Source organism: Myxocyprinus asiaticus, chromosome 1 (genome assembly GCF_019703515.2).
Source record: "Myxocyprinus asiaticus isolate MX2 ecotype Aquarium Trade chromosome 1, UBuf_Myxa_2, whole genome shotgun sequence".
Taxonomy (NCBI): Eukaryota; Metazoa; Chordata; class Actinopteri; order Cypriniformes; family Catostomidae; genus Myxocyprinus; species Myxocyprinus asiaticus.
Genome location: NC_059344.1, coordinates 9,405,238 through 9,424,022, shown reverse-complemented (window position 1 = coordinate 9,424,022; position 18,785 = coordinate 9,405,238). Strand labels below are relative to the sequence as shown.

The 18,785-nt window shown below is 38.4% G+C and overlaps 1 protein-coding gene across 1 annotated transcript in view; it reads right to left on the bottom strand.

Moving 5' to 3' along the window:
* Positions 1 to 18,785, bottom strand: part of minar1 (membrane integral NOTCH2 associated receptor 1) — a 61,875-nt gene that overhangs the window by 17,425 nt on the left and 25,665 nt on the right. Inside the window, exon 3 of the mRNA XM_051711636.1 lies at positions 6,533 to 6,787. Coding sequence (XP_051567596.1) covers positions 6,533 to 6,787 — 255 coding nt within the window. The remainder of the gene's footprint in view (positions 1 to 6,532; positions 6,788 to 18,785) is intronic.

Genomic DNA, 18,785 nt, shown 5'->3' with positions numbered 1-18,785 from the left:
AATTTATATCTGTATAGCGCATTTCACAACACAAATCATTTACCCAGCCGTACCATGAGATTTGCTCACCGTGCCATTTGGGTTAGGGTTAGCAGAATAAAATAGAACAACTAATGCAAAAAAAAAAAAACTGTTGTTATATTATTTGTATGAGTACATCCTTGCAGCACACATCATGAAAACAGTAACATTCTTTTCTCTTTGTCAGTCTAATATTGTTGTTTGAAGTTGGAACATGCCATACTGGGTCACTAAAGAATCAGTGGTTCGTAGCAGTGTTCTGTCAAGCTGTTCTGTCAGTTTTTTGCACCTCTCATGGTACAGTTGGGTAAACAGACCTTCAGAAAAGCCTAACCCTTGCAAATGAGCATAAAAAGAGACAAACCAGGTTTTACCCAGTCTTCCATGTACTGGACTGAACAGGCAACACAGATTTGATGCAAAAATGTGGCATCCATTTTAAACCCTGCTGAAGAGGTTGCACAGCATTTTATTTACTGTTCCATCTTTTTCACATTTTATTTTATTCTCGCAGACGCAGAACAAGAAATGGAAGGCTAAGTGATAATTCTTGCAGAGGCTTAGTAGTAGTTACGTCAAATCAAATCAAATCAAATCATTTTATTGTCACACAGCCATATACACAAGTGCAATGGTGTGTGAAATTCTTGGGTGCAGTTCCGATCAACATAGCAGTCGTGACAGTGATGAGACAATACCAATTTACAATAACATCAAATTAACACAGCACAATTTAAACATCTGATATACACATAATTACACTCAACAATATACAAATAATAACATACACTGTACAGTATACAATACGCACTATATAGATACACATTATTCAATAAAAATAAAAAATAAAAATATATAAAAAAGTATATATAGTAGTATATATAGAATGTACAGTATTGTACTGTATTGACATTCAGGCTGTCGGTTGATAGTTAGTTGTTAAGAGAGAATATAATATAATAATAATATAATTTATGACAGTGAGATATAAGAGTAAGGGTAATAAAGTGCAGTGCTGATGTATTTTGATCATGGGAGATCAAGAGTTCAGAAGTCTGATTGCTTGGGGGAAGAAGCTGTCATGGAGTCGGCTGGTGCGGGTCCTGATGCTGCGATACCGCCTGCCTGATGGTAGCAGTGAGAACAGCCCATGGCTCGGGTGGCTGGAGTCTCTGATGATCCTCCGAGCTTTTTTCACACACCGCCTTGTATATATTTCCTGGAGGGAGGGAAGCTCACCTCCGATGATGTGTCTGGCAGTTCGCACCACCCTTTGCAGTGCTTTGTGGTTGTGGGCTGTGCTATTGCCGTACCAGGCGGAGATGCAGCCAGTCAGGATGCTCTCTACAGTGCAGGTGTAGAACCATGTGAGGATGTGGCGGTTCATTCCAAACTTCCTCAGCCATCTCAGGAAGAAGAGGCGCTGATGAGCCTTCTTCACAACGACTTCAGTGTGGATGGACAATGTGAGTTCCTCAGTGATGTGGACACCCAGGAACTTGAAGCTGCTGACTCTTTCCACTGGTGCTCCGTTGATGGTGATGGGACTGTGTTCTCTGTCTTTTCTTCTGAAGTCCACCACAAGCTCCTTTGTCTTACTGACGTTGAGGGAGAGGTTGTGCTCCTGACACCAGTGTGTCAGAGTGTGCACCTCCTCTCTGTAGGCTGTTTCATCATTGTCAGTGATCAGACCTACCACCGTCGTGTCATCAGCAAACTTAATGATGGCATTGGAGCTATGTGTTGCCACACAGTCATGTGTATACAAGGAATACAGTAGTGGGCTGAGAACACAGCCCTGTGGGGCTCCAGTGTTGAGGGTTAGTGATGTGGAGATGTTGCTGCCTATTCTAACCACCTGGCGTCTGCTTGACAGGAAGTCCAGGATCCAGCTGCACAGCGAGCTGTTTAAGCCCAGAGCCTGGAGTTTCTCATCTAGCTTGGAGGGCACTATGTTGTTGAATGCTGAGCTGTGGTCTACAAACAGCATTCTCACATAAGTGTTCTTTTTTTCCAGGTGGGAGAGAGCAGTGTGTATTGTAGATGCAATGGCATCATCAGTGGAGCGGTTGTTGCGGTAAGCAAACTGCAACGGGTCAAGAGAGAGAGGCAGCACAGAGCAGATGTAATCTCTGATTAGTCACTCAAAGCATTTGCTGATGATGGGGGTCAGAGCAACAGCATGCCAGTCATTTAAGCAAGTTATTTTTGATTGCTTTGGAACAGGCACAATGGTGGATGTTTTAAAGCATGTGGGGACCACAGACATAGAGAGGGAAAGGTTGAAAATGTCCGTAAAAACACCAGCCAGCTGGTTCGTGCATGCTCTGATGACGCGGCCCGGAATGCCGTCGGCTTTGCGGATATTCACCCGTCAGAAGGATCGGGTTACATCCGCTACAGAGACGGAGAGTGAACTAACCTCTGTAGCTTCAGCCGCGAGAACTCTCTCTGCGAGGGCGGTGTTATTTCCCTCAAAATGAGCATAAAAAGTATTTAGCTCATCTGGGAGAGAGGCAGCGGTGATCATGGTGGAGCTTTTATTCCCTTTAAAGTCCGTGATGATGTTAATTCCCTGCCACATGCTTCTAGAGTTGGTGGTGTTAAACTGTCCTTCAATCTTGCTCCTGTATTGGTGTTTTGTGGTTCTGATAGTTTTTCGGAGGGCATAACCGGCTTATTTATGCTCCTCTGCCTTCCCGGAATTAAAAGCGGAGGTCCGCACATTAGGTGCCGCGCGAACATCGTTATTTATCCATGGTTTCTGATTCGGATAGATCTGTATTGTTCTGGTCAGAACCACGTCCTCCACGCACTTTTTGATGAAACACATTACGCTATCAGCGTAAAGCTCGATGTCATCATCAGAGGCGGACCGGAACATCTCCCAGTCCGTGTGATCAAAACAGTCCTGTATAGTAGAGTCTGATTGGTCCGACCAGCACTGGATCGTTCTGAGGGTGGGTGCTTCCTGTTTCAGTTTCTGCCTGTAAGCGGGCAGAAGCAGAATGGAAGAGTGGTCCGATTTGCTAAATGGTGGGCGGGGGAGGGATTTGTAGCCATCCCGGAAGGGAGAGTAGCAATGGTCCAAAACCTGGTCCCCTCGTGTGTTGAAACTAATGTGCTGGTGGTATTTTGGTGCAACTGATTTTAAACTGGCTTTATTAAAGTCCCCAGTCACAATGAACGTGGCCTCAGGGTGCGCGGTTTCCTGCTCACTTATACTCCCATACAGTTGCTTGAGTGCCCGGTCTGTGTCGGCTTGTGGCGGGATGTACACAGCAGTGATAATGACCGCTGTGAATTCCCTCGGTAGCCAGAATGGTCGACACAGAAGCATGAGAAATTCCAGATCAGGAGAGCAGAAAGACTTGATAGACTGTACGTTCCTCTGATCACACCAGGATTTGTTGATCATAAAACATACTCCACCACCTCTGCTTTTACCTGAGAGGTCTTTCGCTCTGTCCGCTCAGTGCACGGAGAACCCCGCGGGTTCAATGGCTGAGTCTGGAATCTCCGCAGACATCCAAGTTTCCATAAGGCAGATAATGCAGCAGTCCCTCGTCTCTCTTTGGAAAGAGATCCGCGCTTTCAGCTCGCAGAGCTTGTTGTCCAGAGACTGAACATTTGCCAGTAGAATAGTGGGTAGCGGGGGTCGATTTGCGCGGTGTCTTACTCTGATGAGAATGCCGGCTCTGTTTCCCCTTTTCCTTTTGCGTTTCTGCGGTTGGGCAGCCCAGACAAAGGGCTCCGCTTGCGTGTTTGTAAACAGCGGGTCGGCATTGAGGAATCTGAAGTCCGGTTTATAGTGTGAAATTGCTGAACCAATGTCCAAAAGTGTTTGTCTGTCGTAGACAATTAGGCAGACAACATCCAAGACAAAAAACATAAGAATTATGAACAAAACAAACAAAACACTACTATGTTGTGTCGGAGCTCACAACGCAGCAGCCATACTCGGCGCCATCTTGAGTCCATTCATTTATTCAATTTTGGCATCTCATCCAATCAAGATCTAGCCTATGACTTGCTGTATAATGTCCCACAGCTATCTCTCATTGCTTGTTATGCCATGTTGCTTTCACCCACTGCCACCCCAACACCACCAGATTAGGTCCCGTTCTGCTGTAAGGAGTAAGCTCCTCTTCCCTGCAGTCATCGCTTTCCGGCAGGATCTGATGGTTCAAGCAAGAATCCTGACGCGTAGGATGGGCTTACGCCAAGGGAAACTAATTTATCACTAACTCATGTTATTCCATACTACTGAGTCCTCTGAGAGAAATGCATTTGCATCACAATAGTAAAATTTAGAAAGGATTACAATGTAATTGCACTTGTTATTTTGCAGTCCAATTCAAACATATACATAAAAAATATATTTTAAAATTTGATGCAGTGTAGCCAACCTTAAAACTTCTTCCATCTGTCTAGAAGCTCTAGGAACTCCTTTGTCAAGCTGGCTTTATTATTAATACCATGCTCAAAATGGAGTGCTAAATCCAGGGTCAAAGGTGAACTTTAAGCTCATTCTCAGGAAATCAAGCATCTAGATTCTGCTCACAAACATTTTTTTTTTTTTTTTTTTTTTTGCACACAAAAATTGTGATGCAGGGTTAAATGTATTTGATCCATTAAAGCTGCATTACGTAACTTTGTGCTGTCTAGCGCCATCTGTGGTTGAAACTTAAAATTGCAAGCAATTTGTGGAAGAACACGTCCAGTTGTGTTTTGTCACTGCTCTTCTGGTGGATGAATCTCATGGTTTGAGCTTACCTGAGTGTGATCATGACTATTTTCATATTGATATTATGTTATAGGATTAAACATTTAAAACTGAAATATGACTTGCTTTGATGAAGATAAACAACACTCTTATTTACATATTTTGAATTAATTAATTTTACTCTTATAGCGCTTTTCTTACACTACCTTCAAAATGCTTTTTACATAGAGAACAGGGTACTCTCCTCAATCACCACCAGTTACCAGTATATTTTAATATGATTATTCAAGTGTTGTATCTACTATTAATTTTTGTATTGTACTACACTTACCAGTTTAAGAGGTGCAACTCATGATATGGCTGATACGAGTTCAATGGGAGACTTTATTATTTATATATTATTTTGTACAGCCTCAGTCAATTATGCAAGTGAGCCGTAATACTACAATAGTGCGTCTATGCAATGCACACAATAACACCTTAAACTAAAAACATAAAACAAGGATTCAGTAATGATGGGGGTAAAATGTACTTTATTTAACATAAAAATGATATGCAATAGGCTATAAAAATTATAAGAAGTCAATTTCAGGAATCATAAATATTAGTAAACATGTCACAGTAACACCCCACAACAACATAGATTCTTCGCAATCGGTAGTAATGTTTGATTCATTAAAGCATGACAAGCAATTTTAGCTTCAACAACCCTACCGGAAAATACATCCAAGCATTATAGCAGGTAAACAACTTCGCCAAACGGATAACAGGTAAACATCCATCCAGATTGTTGCGATGCTGTCCTGAACTGTGTTTACTGAACTGCAGCCGGAGCAGTTTCTCCAGCCGGAACACGTGACAGCCGGTACTTCTTTACTGTGTTTACAGACATGACGTAATGACTCAAGGATGAACAACATAAGCTAGTGATTTTGCGCCAAATCCGACCCGACAGCTCAATATACAAATCACTTGTATAGGCAAGTGAATCGGGGTAAGGACATTGTTTTGAACACTGATTGTTTATGTACTCAATCAGTAATGGCAATTTGTTCATTTTTAACTAAAAACTCTTTCATAGTGCAGCTTTAACTAACATCTTATTGAGTGTTGGGTTCCTTGCCAGAGTCACCTTTGGCTTGCTCACTGAAGGCCTAAAGACAGATAATTTTTAAAGCATGGTTTTTAATTACATTTTCATCTAAACTGCTCAATGAAGACGTTAAGACACTACAGACATAACATAATTTTTTATTGTTACAACACAATTCTCTTTAAAGATGCTGTTAAATGATGTGTGTTGTGAAAAGTGCTATACAAATAAAAATGACTTGATTTGAATGGAAGGGACTTGTATTATCCTGAAGGGGTTTATTTTGCAATAATGACAGGTTGGATGTACATTATCTAAAATACCAAATAAATACATAAATGGACATGAAAAATTCAGTTGAGTCGAAAATATTGTGAGTGATTTAAAATGGCTCATTAATGATTTTTTTTTCTCTACACAAGGTCACCTACTGTACTGATGATCTAAAGCTATATTGCCTGTTATGTGGCACTGACAATGAAGCACTGATTGAATGAAAATGGAAAGACTCCAGTTCCCATATGTCTCAACCTTTGAAGCTAAGTCCAACTTGTCAGGGAGCAAACAACCTGCCACACACAGCACACACACCAAAGACTCAAAGACCAAGGAAAATCGACCAGATATGGGTCACATTGGCAAGGTTGCAATCAAAGCTGAAAGCCCCTAGAGCCCCCTGGGTAAGTGCTCACCTGCAAGTCCAAAGGGCTGAGCTTGCTCTTGTCTCCTGAGTTGCGTTTGTACTCTTCTATTGTCCAGGAGGGCTGGGAACGCTTTCCATCAGCAAGGCTGGTCAGGCGCAAATCTGTGTAGAGAGGGCTGCCCTTCACGTGAGATTTGACTGCATGAGGGAAGTGATGTGGACTGAACACCTGCTCCACCAGGTAGGAGTCCTTGGGCAGCTTTGAGGAACGGTGGGCCTGGTGGGCATCATACTGTCGATCTGTCTGTAGGGGAGAAATGGGAGAAAAGGTCACAGAGGAGGAAGAATCTTAACGTTCTTATCAGATCAGCAGAAAAGATAAGTGCGCTTGTAAGACTGATAACACTGAACACAGTAGCCAAACTAAGATGATGTAATTGTAACAACAATAGACCTTATTCACACTAGCATCATCTTTGATTTTTAAAAGGAATGACAACGAGGCTGTGAGGGATAGACTTACAGTCTCTTCAATGGGCTGTGCTGCTGTTTAAAGTGTTTTTGGATCGTTCTGTGGATAAAACATTAATAAAATATCTTTCTAAGAACATTCAGTATACAAAGAACTCCAGACAAAATGAACTATGGAAAATCAGATGTGATCTAGGCACTTTATACAGCTTTATACCGTTCATGCCATTGAAGACATGGTAAGTCTGTCCCTCACAGTCTCGTTGTCATTCCCAATAAAAATCAAAGATTCCACTAGCATGAATAAGGTCTATGGCTGGTGAATCTGTACAAGTCTTTATCGAGTACAACACTATATTAATTTTAAAACATTTCAAAATATAATATTGCAAGGTATTCATGTTTCATTATTACTACAGTGCAAAGGCAGGATGCATTAACTACACATTTTGTCATAACTGAAATTGACTATGACCTGTCCTGAAACAGATGGGTTTTTCTCAAATGTGGTCGGATTTAAAGAATACGGAGTGTGAAAATTTCAGTAACTACACAATTTAAACTAAAACCAAAAACCTTAAGCCATTTTTCTGTTTCAGTGTTGTCGTAGTTACAGCATTTTGCCTTTGTTGGGCAGATTAGGCAAGCAAAAATACTACTGCTAATAGGTTTAGGGGTTTACCCCTTAAGGCTGATTTATACTTCTGCGTCAAACCTACAGCATAGGCTACACGTAGCTACGGCTGTTATGGCGTAGCCTACACCATAGCCTGACATGCACCTCTTCAAAAATGTAACTGCGCGTCACATTGACGCAGACCACAACAGCTGTGATTGGTCCACTTTAACCAGAGACCACCCACCAGGATGATAACAAGGACATCTGAGATAGCATCACATTTTATCCAAGTTTATTTTAATATTTATGCATTATATTACATTGTATTTGGACTCTGGAGCATTAAATCAGCTGTCTCAATAGGGAGCATCTGCATTTTTTTTTTATTTATTTTTTAATTTTTTTTATGAAGTTACAAGCAAAACGTGACAAAAGATATGTGTTTACAGCTTTTAAACTCCAAAAGCTTTTTTTCTCTGAGCCTTTACTTGATAATAATTGGATATATGACTGAAATAATATGCTTTGTATTCTACTCGTGAACTTTCCGACCAGCACAATGATTTGACAGTTTGACAGTATGTGTAAAGTAAATAATCATATTTTATAAGTTATGGAAACCTATGGAAATGTTGAGTTATTCAGGCGAGTAGTTATTAATTTTATGATTTCTTTTTCAGCACGGAACATCAAAAGCATGCCAAAATATTTATGTATTATTATTTAAGTGACTCAAGAGCAAGCGTACATTAATTTCTTCAATTGTTTCTTCCTGAAATGCAGGAAACATGTATAATCAATAATATGTACCTAAATTTCAACATGTTCACATACTTTGAACTCCTTTTTGATGCTACAATAATTTAATACTTTTCAATCCAGAAATTAAATAGCTTGCATTTTTTTTTTTTTTTTTTTTATTTATGAAAAATATAGTTAGCATTTTGGCTGTGTACTCACAGAACGATGCAGACACACCAACGCAGACCTATAAATGCAAACCAATGCGTTGGCCACTACACAGAGCCAGAGCTGTAGGTTCGACACAGTTGCATAAATCAGCCTTTAGTATTATACTATACTTTGTCACATAACTTGCACCATGTACACTACAGACATAAATGTTACCTCAAATCATGTGGCTTGTTGAGTAGAGGTGGACTATTACTTTTCTATGTGACCAAACTTACAATTTTGTTTGGCAAATTATACAATGGGTGTAAAAAAAGGGGCCAATATGGCCAATAAGCAACCACCTAGCAACCACCCAGAATTCCTTGCCACCACTTATTAATGCTCTGGCAACCACCCATGACACCCTAGCATAGTGGATGTGACTTTTGCATAGGCAAGCACCACTACAGTAAAAACGTCATTTATAAACTATGCCATTTTTTTTGGCAATTCAGAGTTATTGTGGTAGTTTTACTCTCAAGCAGGACAAATATCAGAGGGTGAACACCAGTGGGGACTACAGAGGCAGGTGTGAGCAGAGTGTATCAGCTAAAAGTCGCAGGACTCGCAAAAGTAATGCTGGCGCTGCATGAGTCTAACAACCAATAGATGGTGCAAACTCTAAATTTAGTGTTGTGCTTGCAGGAATAACTTTGGTCTTGTTTGCAGAGCAGAAAACATCTGTTTATGTCAGTCCTTTGTCAATTATGAAGAATAATGTTTGTTTTTAATATCTTTGAGTCAGGAGCTTATTCCTGCCTTGAGGGATACCAAAGTGCTGCAGCGTACATTTTGAAATTATTATGAACTTGCAATATTTCTGAGTTAAGTTTATTAAATAAAGGCCTATTGGGTAATATAAAAGACTGTCCTAATTCTGTCAGTCTTAAATGTTTAGAGGGATGTGGCACAATTAGTCCTGGGAAGATCATCCAAAAGTGTGAACAATCTTTAAACCAAAAGATTTTTATCCATTAAGGGTGTGATGTTACATGGGTGTCATGGGTCATTTTCTTTGACCTTTGCCCATGATATGTTTTTAATTTTAATTTTAATTTTTATGACAACATAAATTCAACATGGCTGATGAAAGTGGTGATTCACTTAGTAACTCTGAAATGCAACCATTGTCTTCTAATGCAAAAATACAACAGTTTGGGGAAAAAAAGATTGGGGGTGATTGTATACTTAATATAATCACTAAGTCTTTAAAGCGGTGACTGTGTATAATTTATGTTTTAGTACAGGAAAGTCTCTTCAAGTAATGTTTACTACTGACATTATTTTACTCATAAATTGGAATCTGCCATTCTGAAAACCCACTGAAATTCCAGAGGGAACATATGGAGAATAAAGCCCAAAACATATTTCACGCAAGTATGCAAATGCAGACGTGAGCACTTGGCCAACACATGGCCAACGCGTGGTTCCTTTGTTCATACATTACGTGTGCTCTTGCTTGCTCTGGCAGTTACAAACCTCAGACCACAAGGGGGCAATAGATCTTTTAGGTGCGACCACGAAACCGGTGCTGCGTCCGAAACCAGGAAAATGGTGCCTTCGGAGACTGTATTCGGAGGCAGGATGAAAATAAGGTGCTTTTCAAACTGTTCAGAGACCAGTTTCCTTAAGAGTTCCATTCATTCAAAACAGCTGTCAGTTAATCCATTAACTGATTAGGCAGAAAGTTAGCTGCCTATGTTTTCGGATGCAGCCCGGATGTGGTAGATGAGTCAATAGTTGAGGAGTGGGGAGAGACACAGAGAAAAAAATAAGTTCTTTGAATGGACTGGGGACAAAAATTCTTATATATTTTTCGAAAAGATTCAACTCAAATTGCTGCCTGAGTCCGCCATGACAATTGCTGATTGAAAGACGAAAATCCGCTCTAGCGCCCCTTGCGGCAATGCTGAGAATGCAGCGCGTACTTGCATAGGGTTATGAATTGAGCGCTGACACATTTCACAATGCAACGCATGAAATCGTGCTTGCGTAGCAGAGGTGCTTCTGCATTCAAGTACTTGTGTATAGTATGTTTGGGCCTTAAGTCTATCAAGTTGTCCTACAAATTGACGTCATAATGGAACAACTCTATAATGTTTGTTAATGTTTATGTATGTATTGATAATGTTTATGCAGTGTCGGCCCGTGCATTTTAAGTCTAGGCCTTCAGTGCAATTCATGCCAACGCTGTTTCTCAAATAGTAAGACACCCTAAGCCAGTGGATATCATACATTACATTGCAGCCAACTAATAATACCAATTGACATTTTAACACATTCAAGCATGAAAGCCAAAACCAAGAAGGTCTAATACCAGGAAAAAGCTATCTAATAATATTTGCGATTTAAATGTTGCTTGCAATACATTTTGATTTATCAGGGTACACAATTACTTTTCAAAACTTGAAACGACACTGAATGCTCAGGCCAGCCCAGTTTACACTTAGAAATCTCCTGATGTTGCTATAATGCAGAAAGCACTTACCAGTTTATTTAAAGTGAAAATCAGCCCTCCTTTAATGTTTACATCTCAGGTTTTTAAATCCATAAGGATACCTTTCTCAATGGCAATAGCTGCAGTGATGACAGCCGATTTGTTAGATATACTGTATATCTCGCGCTCTCCGCTTTTGAATTACGTACATCACTTAAAGAGTGATTGTGTAAATCAAGGCCAGCTAGAAGGCCTCCACTGGGAGATATCCTAAAGACCACACCCACCAAGAACAAATAAATCTGATTGGCTGATGAATCTGATAATCTGATTTTAGATGCCTATTCACTGCACTGTTGAGGGATTCTGTAGAAATTCTGAAGGCTTAACGGGGTGGAGCTCAGACTCACACACTGCTTCTGCTAATGAAGTCGGCTTCGGGCATACGATTTGTGTAACAGCCATCACGCTTCGCTTGTAAGCATCAAGGAATAAATTCTGATTGGATAAACTTTTCATTTTTCCCTATTCATTTGGAGATGAATAAGAAGTGCAAAGCGATTGAAAATACATAGGCAAAAAGATGAATGAGAATGAAAGGATGAAAAAATATTTATGTATTCGGCATGTTAGGCCAGCAGAGAAGGCTTTGAGAATTTGCCACTGTGTTTATGTAATAATGTAAATGTATTATAACGTTACCAGTTTTTTTTTTTTTTTTTCATGTTATATACATATATCATGCTCATCTATTTCATACATGTACAAGTACAATGATCTACAGTAGCTATATATCTATATCAAATACTGTATATTAGTGTTTTCTACAGAATTCTGTTTTTGCAGTGGGGAGCCCGCTGAGTTCGTTAGGCTGATTCAAACTGATAACTCATGTATTTTGTGAGTTTTTGCGATTTCATTAAAGGAACAGGCTCGTAAGAGTCATTTACAATTTCGCAGAGAGAGAAAAACAAGTGGGCGTGTTTGTTTTTTGCAAGAGAAACTAACAGAGAGAAAGAAAGAAACAAGAAAAACAACATAGAAATAGTTGAAAATTCCAAATGGATTGCAATGATAGACATGATACTTTTGTTTCATACTCTGATCGATATAGGCATGCTTTACATTAATGTTCTGTGTTTGCTGTCAGACTACACTGGTCACATTGTATGTCTGTTTTGGTATGAAGCCTGCATGCTACAAAAACAAAGCAGTGGTGTAGTAACAGATATAAGACCACAATGTACACATACACGATATATAGTATGTACAGTGTACACATTATGCACAATATAAAAACCAAATACTATTACTCATAGTACACAATGTACACATGATGATACACAAAATACAGATGCTTAAGTACTTTACAAGTGGAAACAAAGAGACAATTGCAATGGTGTATATAGTACATAATATATACATAATACAACGTATGCAGGGTAAGCTGCTCAATATGCAGGAATGCAATGGAGTTAGGGCTAAACGATTTGGACAAAAAAATTGAACTGTGATTGTTTTGAAAAGTTTTGCAATTTATATTTGATAAACATAAAAAAAAAAAAGTTTATGAGATTATTTTTAACCAAAATTAAAGCATACTTTGCCCATGCTCTACTGTCTATTGCTATGCAGTCCGGTTAAACCCTCAAGCCTTTATTTTTGCAGAAGCTTTTATTTTGGCGGAAAACTGTAAGAACTGAAGTTTCTGTTGTTTGTAGTTGAGTTGACAACAGCCTTTTAATGCAGTGAAATGCTCTCATCTCCCTTTTTGTCAACAAAAACCTTGTGTCATGGGGTTATTTTATATTTGTTTAGTAAACTGTAGCAGCCAAACATACATGAAATGCAAATGTGCAATTAAAGTGAATCTGGAGCAGTGTAATCAGTGCACATAAGCACACCGAACCGAACTAAGAGAACATCTGTCACTCAGGGCACCAGATAGAATTTGTGTATTGAGCACAGAAACGCTCAGAAATGAACATATATAATACAATGACCTCATTTACATGTATTTTTTTTAAAAACACTACACCCCACAGACAAAAGCACAGCCAGCAATGCATTCAGACTATTTATTAAATTCAATCGCAGCTCTCGCGGTTTGATAATTGGACTTTGTCATATTGCAATTTCGATTTTATTTAGATTTATCATTCAGCCCTAAATGGAGTGACAGCAAACACAGAACATTAATGTAAAGCATGCCTATATCAATCAGAGTATGAGACAAAACTATCATGTACTGTCTATCATTGTAATCCATTTGGAATTTTCAACTATTTCTATGCTGTTTTTCTTGTTTCTTTCTTTCTCTCTGTTCATTTCTCTTGCAAAAACAAACACGCCCACTTGTTTTTCTCTCTCTGCGAAATTGTAAAGTCTGCCTGGCCTGAACTTAGGTGAAAATTAAAAAAAAGCCACAGGAGTGAGATAGGCAGGGAGTGTATTGTTGATCCACCCTCTGCTTCCTGCCAGGAATGACTAATCAAACAGCTACAGACTCTTGCAAATGAACCTCAGTGTATGCTGGACATTGGAAGGAAGGCCGACTGAGAGGACAAAGAATGTTGTCTCTCTGGTATTTGTATGAGAAACCAGCAGCAGTGACATCATACGTAGATCAGGTTCAATGTCATACAGAACACTGTGATCCACTAAATACTCAAATTCCATTTAATATCATATGGATTCAGTAATTGGGTACTATCCCCAACTAAATATGCAAATAAAAAGTTAAACCAATGTATTGTGAACTAAGGCTGTAAATCGATAAAAATAAAACAAATAACTAATTACTCACACAGTTTTCTGTAATGGATCACACTTAATTATGGTACATTAAAACAAACATTAAAATATAATCATAAATATATTTACTTTATATTTTGTCTCAAAGAACACGCAAGAAATCAGTTAGTCAGCATTTATTTGAATTATTTAAATATGTACATGGTGAAATGTTCATTTATTTATATATTCATTTATTTATTTGCAGGATGAGTTTTTAAAATTTGAAACACTTTTATATAGGTATAAATATTTGATATAGGTCTATGTATAAATGCCATAAAATCACTGGGTGATGAAAGGATCAAATGGACTGATTCAATTCAGATCAAGCTTTATTGTCAAGATAAACTTAAGTGTATATTGCCAATAATGCATTATGAGACACTATACATACAGATATAAAACAAATTGAATGCTGAGGTTTAATTTGCTTAAATGTAAAATCTCAAGACAATCAAATTCTCTGGCTGCCGTTCATTCTCTATTGTTCACACGATTGGCTTTTGACGTTGGCGTTTCCCCTGTGATGAAGACGGGGGAAAAAACTGCTTACACAGTTCAAAAGTTGACATAATCAAACTAAAGAGATTCAAATCTGCTTCCTTGCCTGCTCAGAGAGAGACTGGCCTTAAGCTCCAAAGACTTTGAAGGGAGAACAATCATGATTGTCTGCTGTAAGATCGCTTCAGACTGAATTTCCAATAAAAATTGCTTAAAAAGTGAGTTCCGAATTAGCCTTATTTTTGAGCCCCACACCTTTTAGCCCTCCAAACCTCTCACAGTAGATGGTAAAGTCTTCGAAGGGAATAGGACATAGAGATCACTTCTGAATGGAATGCATATGCGCGTGTCATTATATTCACAGTTCACACAAACCACTGCTCACACAACTTGTCTTTTCAACAACATGTTTATTTTATGTAGCAAACATTAACTATGGTGTTACCATGCTTACACTACAGTAAAAATATAAATTGTTTATGAGGAAATGTTTATCATAGCATTTTTTTAAAGCGGTATCAAAAACTCACTATGGGGAATCATGCAGGCTAGACATATTTAGAACACTAGTGCACAAATGCTTGTGAATAATACAATTATGGTAACACTTTATAATAACAGTACATGAATAATCATGAATTAATACCTGAATTAATAGTTACTTCCGCATAAATTAATGATGAGTTAAGGAATGGACTAATCAGGAACTAATGAAGAGCTAACATTAACTACAACATGAGTCATATGAATTCATGCATTAATAACAGTCAGCTTAATTACATGTTAGTACATGTTTGATAGTTAATGCATTAATTAACATTACGGAATAAACTAAATCAAACAGGCTTTATTAGATAGAATGTGAAGTACTTCAACCTTGAATTAAATGGGGACCACATTTTTTGAAGTTACAAAAAGCACATAAAACAGCATAAAAGTAATCTGTATGTCTCCAGTTGTTTAATCCATGTCTTCTGAAGTGATGCAATCAGTTTTGGGTGAGAATAAACCAAAATGTAATGCATTTTTCACTGTACATCTTGCCACTGCAGTCTCTAGGCTCAATGACGATTTCAAGCTTGTTACCCTTTCTAGTGCTTGACGCATGCACAGAGTGCTAGATGGTGTAAGGAAGTGTAATTGAGTTTGATATCATGCCAAGGAAATTTATTGTGAAAAAGGAGTTATACAATTTAAGAAGACGTGGATTAAACCACTGGAGTCGGATGGATTACTTTATGCTGCACTTATGTGCTTTTTGGAGCTTCAAGGTTTTGGTAACCATTCACTATTTTATGGACCTACAGAGCTGATATGTTCTCCTAAAAATCTTCATTTGTGTTCTGCAGAAGAAAAGAGAGTCATACACATCTGGGATGGCATGAGGGTAAGTAAATGATAAGTGAATGTTCAATTTTGGGTGAACTTTTCATTTTATGTTTGCCACCAATAATTATTCTTAATAATAATTGATCTCAACCTGTTCTGTGTGATTCTCCATTCCTCTCCCTTCATACTCACTCTACTACAGTGGGTCCTAGCACTCGGTTCATTTGTCATCCATACGCAGGCCATGTCTTCATCTCAGCTTTTACCTCATGACAAACCAAATGATGCTAAACAATATGTGATTTAACTGGGATGAATACTAGTGTAGTACATGTGTAGTTGATAGTAAGTTTATAATGATGTGCCCCACCAAGTAAAGCCATGACATGCTGCTGTATCAACAAGACATCAGTTGATGATAGTTCATGAGTAGTTAACAATGAGTTAATAATGATGTGCCCCTCAAAGTAAAGTCATGACATGATGATGCATTAACAAGTCATGGGATTATGGGTAGTTAATAATGAGTTAGTAATAATGTGCCCCTCTAAGTAAAGTCATGACATTATGCTGCATTAACAAATCATTTAATAAACATGCACTAAGGTGATCCTTAATCTTTTGCACAAGTGAAATAAAGACCAAGATTTTTTTTAAAGATCTGCTTATTTGAAAATGCAAATCCACCAGCATATATGACATTAAAAACACAACATTTAAAGGGAAAAACACCTTTAATGTGAAAAAAATAAATAAAAATACATCAATACTGAAAGACAAATATCAGTCTTCCACCAAGATGCTTTAAATTAATGAAATCTATTTTAAAACATATACAGACTCAAAAGAAAAAACAAACATACCTGTTAAGACATACAAGACACTTTTTTACATTATTTATAAGGTGTGTTTTGGCTCTATCTCTCCTGATGTCAAATCAGAAATGCTAGCACTTAGCACGTTCAAATAACAAATTTATTTCAAATACTGCACATAACGTCGTCAAAATGGATATTATGAACAATCTGACTTTGTTCAGTCCAACAAAACAACCAATAATTGTAGATTAAAAATGTCAGCATAACGATAGGAAATAGTAGCAAGGCAGCCAGCCAACACCTACAGAGCGCCCCTTTTAAGTGCCCCACCAGAAACAAACTCTCCACACACTATAGTTCCGAGCAGAAATGTAGCGAACTATCTAGATTAGTTCACACAACAAATGATTGAATGTTTACATGCACAAATGTCCACGGAAAAATGAACAAAACAAATGACTATTATTAACAACGACGTTGATGATGATGATGATGATCCAATTATCATCATTTTGAATTTTGATTTTGAGTTCTGATGAAACACAAAGTAACCATGAAAAATACTGAGAAATATATAAAACAAAAACAAATATGGATCCAGCAACATAAAGACCACCTTTTCTATTTCTGTGGTCTGGATGACAAGTAAATAGAGTGGTAGGTTGAGTATGAAATGAAAGAGACAGAGAATAACGTAAAATGGTTTGAGATAAAATTATTGGTGATCATTATTATTAGTGTGTTTTTCTACGTTTTTTATGTACATTTAAAAAATTTCGGAATTATACTGCGTCATTCAATGATGTTTGTGGCGAAACTGCAGACAGCTAAATGTATAAAATATTTAAATTATGACAATATTAAATATGCATGTTTAATTCAAGGCTGAAATACTTCACACATTCTTTATTATAAAGCCTATTTGATTTAGTTTATTCCCTAATGTTAATTAATGCATTAACTATCAAACATGTTCTAACATAGGGGAGTCACATGACGCCATGCGAGGTTCGGATGTGTGGTTAGCGAGCTCTGTGCACTTTGCTAGTTTTAATACTTTTTATGTCATAAACTGGTGAGAATCGACACACCTTGATCCTTAACTGTTCTAAGAAGACAATATGGGAAAGAATTCAAAATCCTCTGGAGACATTAAAAGACACTTACGTGCTCAAGCTGACACCCCTGAGCAGCAGGCTGCATGCCCGGGAGCCGGTTTGGCCGTAGAGGTGAGGGAAATTCGACGAGAATTGTTGAACATGCCGGCAATGCTGACGAAGGTCGTTGCTGACATGGAGGATCTTGCTGTAATACGTCGATCGATCACTGCCATGGAGATGAAATTAACTGAGGTGGTTACAAGAGTTACGGAGAGGGAATTAGCTGCTAATCCGCTAGCGAAGGTGGATTTGGAGCATATCTGGGAGAAGTTGGAGGACTTGGAAAATCGTAACCGGTGGAATAATGTCCGAATTGTTGGAGTTCCTGAGGACAAAGAAGGTTGGGATATGGTGAAATTCCTGGACGGGCTCTTCCCGAGTCATAACAGGCCATAAGCTGGTGATCTGCTGAGGGAGACAGGCCCCGATCAATTCTGGCCAAATGTATGAGATAATCCGATAAAGATCTCGTGTTACGCGAGGCGAGGAGTAAAGGAAGGCTTTCTTGGAAGAACCAAAGCATTTTCTTGTTCCCAGACTTTGCGAAATTCGACATGAGAGAAATGTGATCGATTCAAGGAATGCAGAAACTCTTACATCAAAGGAAGGTCGCTTTTGCACTGATGTTCCCGGCCAAATTGAGAATAGATGCTAAGGATGGCCACAAAATATTTACATGTCCCCAGCAAGTGATGTCCTTCATAAAGTCAATGGACTAAGTTATTTTGTGGTACTCACGTTTCAGCCAGGTGGACCGACTCACTGAGCATTCACTTGACCGTCCGAGGAAACTGAACTGATTTTTTTTTTTTTTTTGCTGGTTACGCTAGTGGCTGGAGCTTGTTTTGTGGAGGAACACATCTTCGGGACAGTTATGTGGATGAATCTACATGTTCTTTATGTTTATTCTGCCTATTGGCTGGAGTTTGTCTTAAAGATTATCTTCCGTTGTGTAATTTTGTCTCACAAAATTTGTATAGAAACACCAGACTTGACCAGTCAGACTTGACCAATCCAATCAGTTGTTATGTGTTTCTCTCCCGTTCATTTACCTATGTCATGATTCACTATTGTTTACCTTGTGTTTTGCCCCATGACATGATTCACTATCGTTTCCCCAGACTACATTCCCCATAATACACTGCTCTCATCACTACCAGCTGTTCCCATTTGTTTTCACCTGTCTTCCATTACCTCATTTATCCTTGTGTATATAA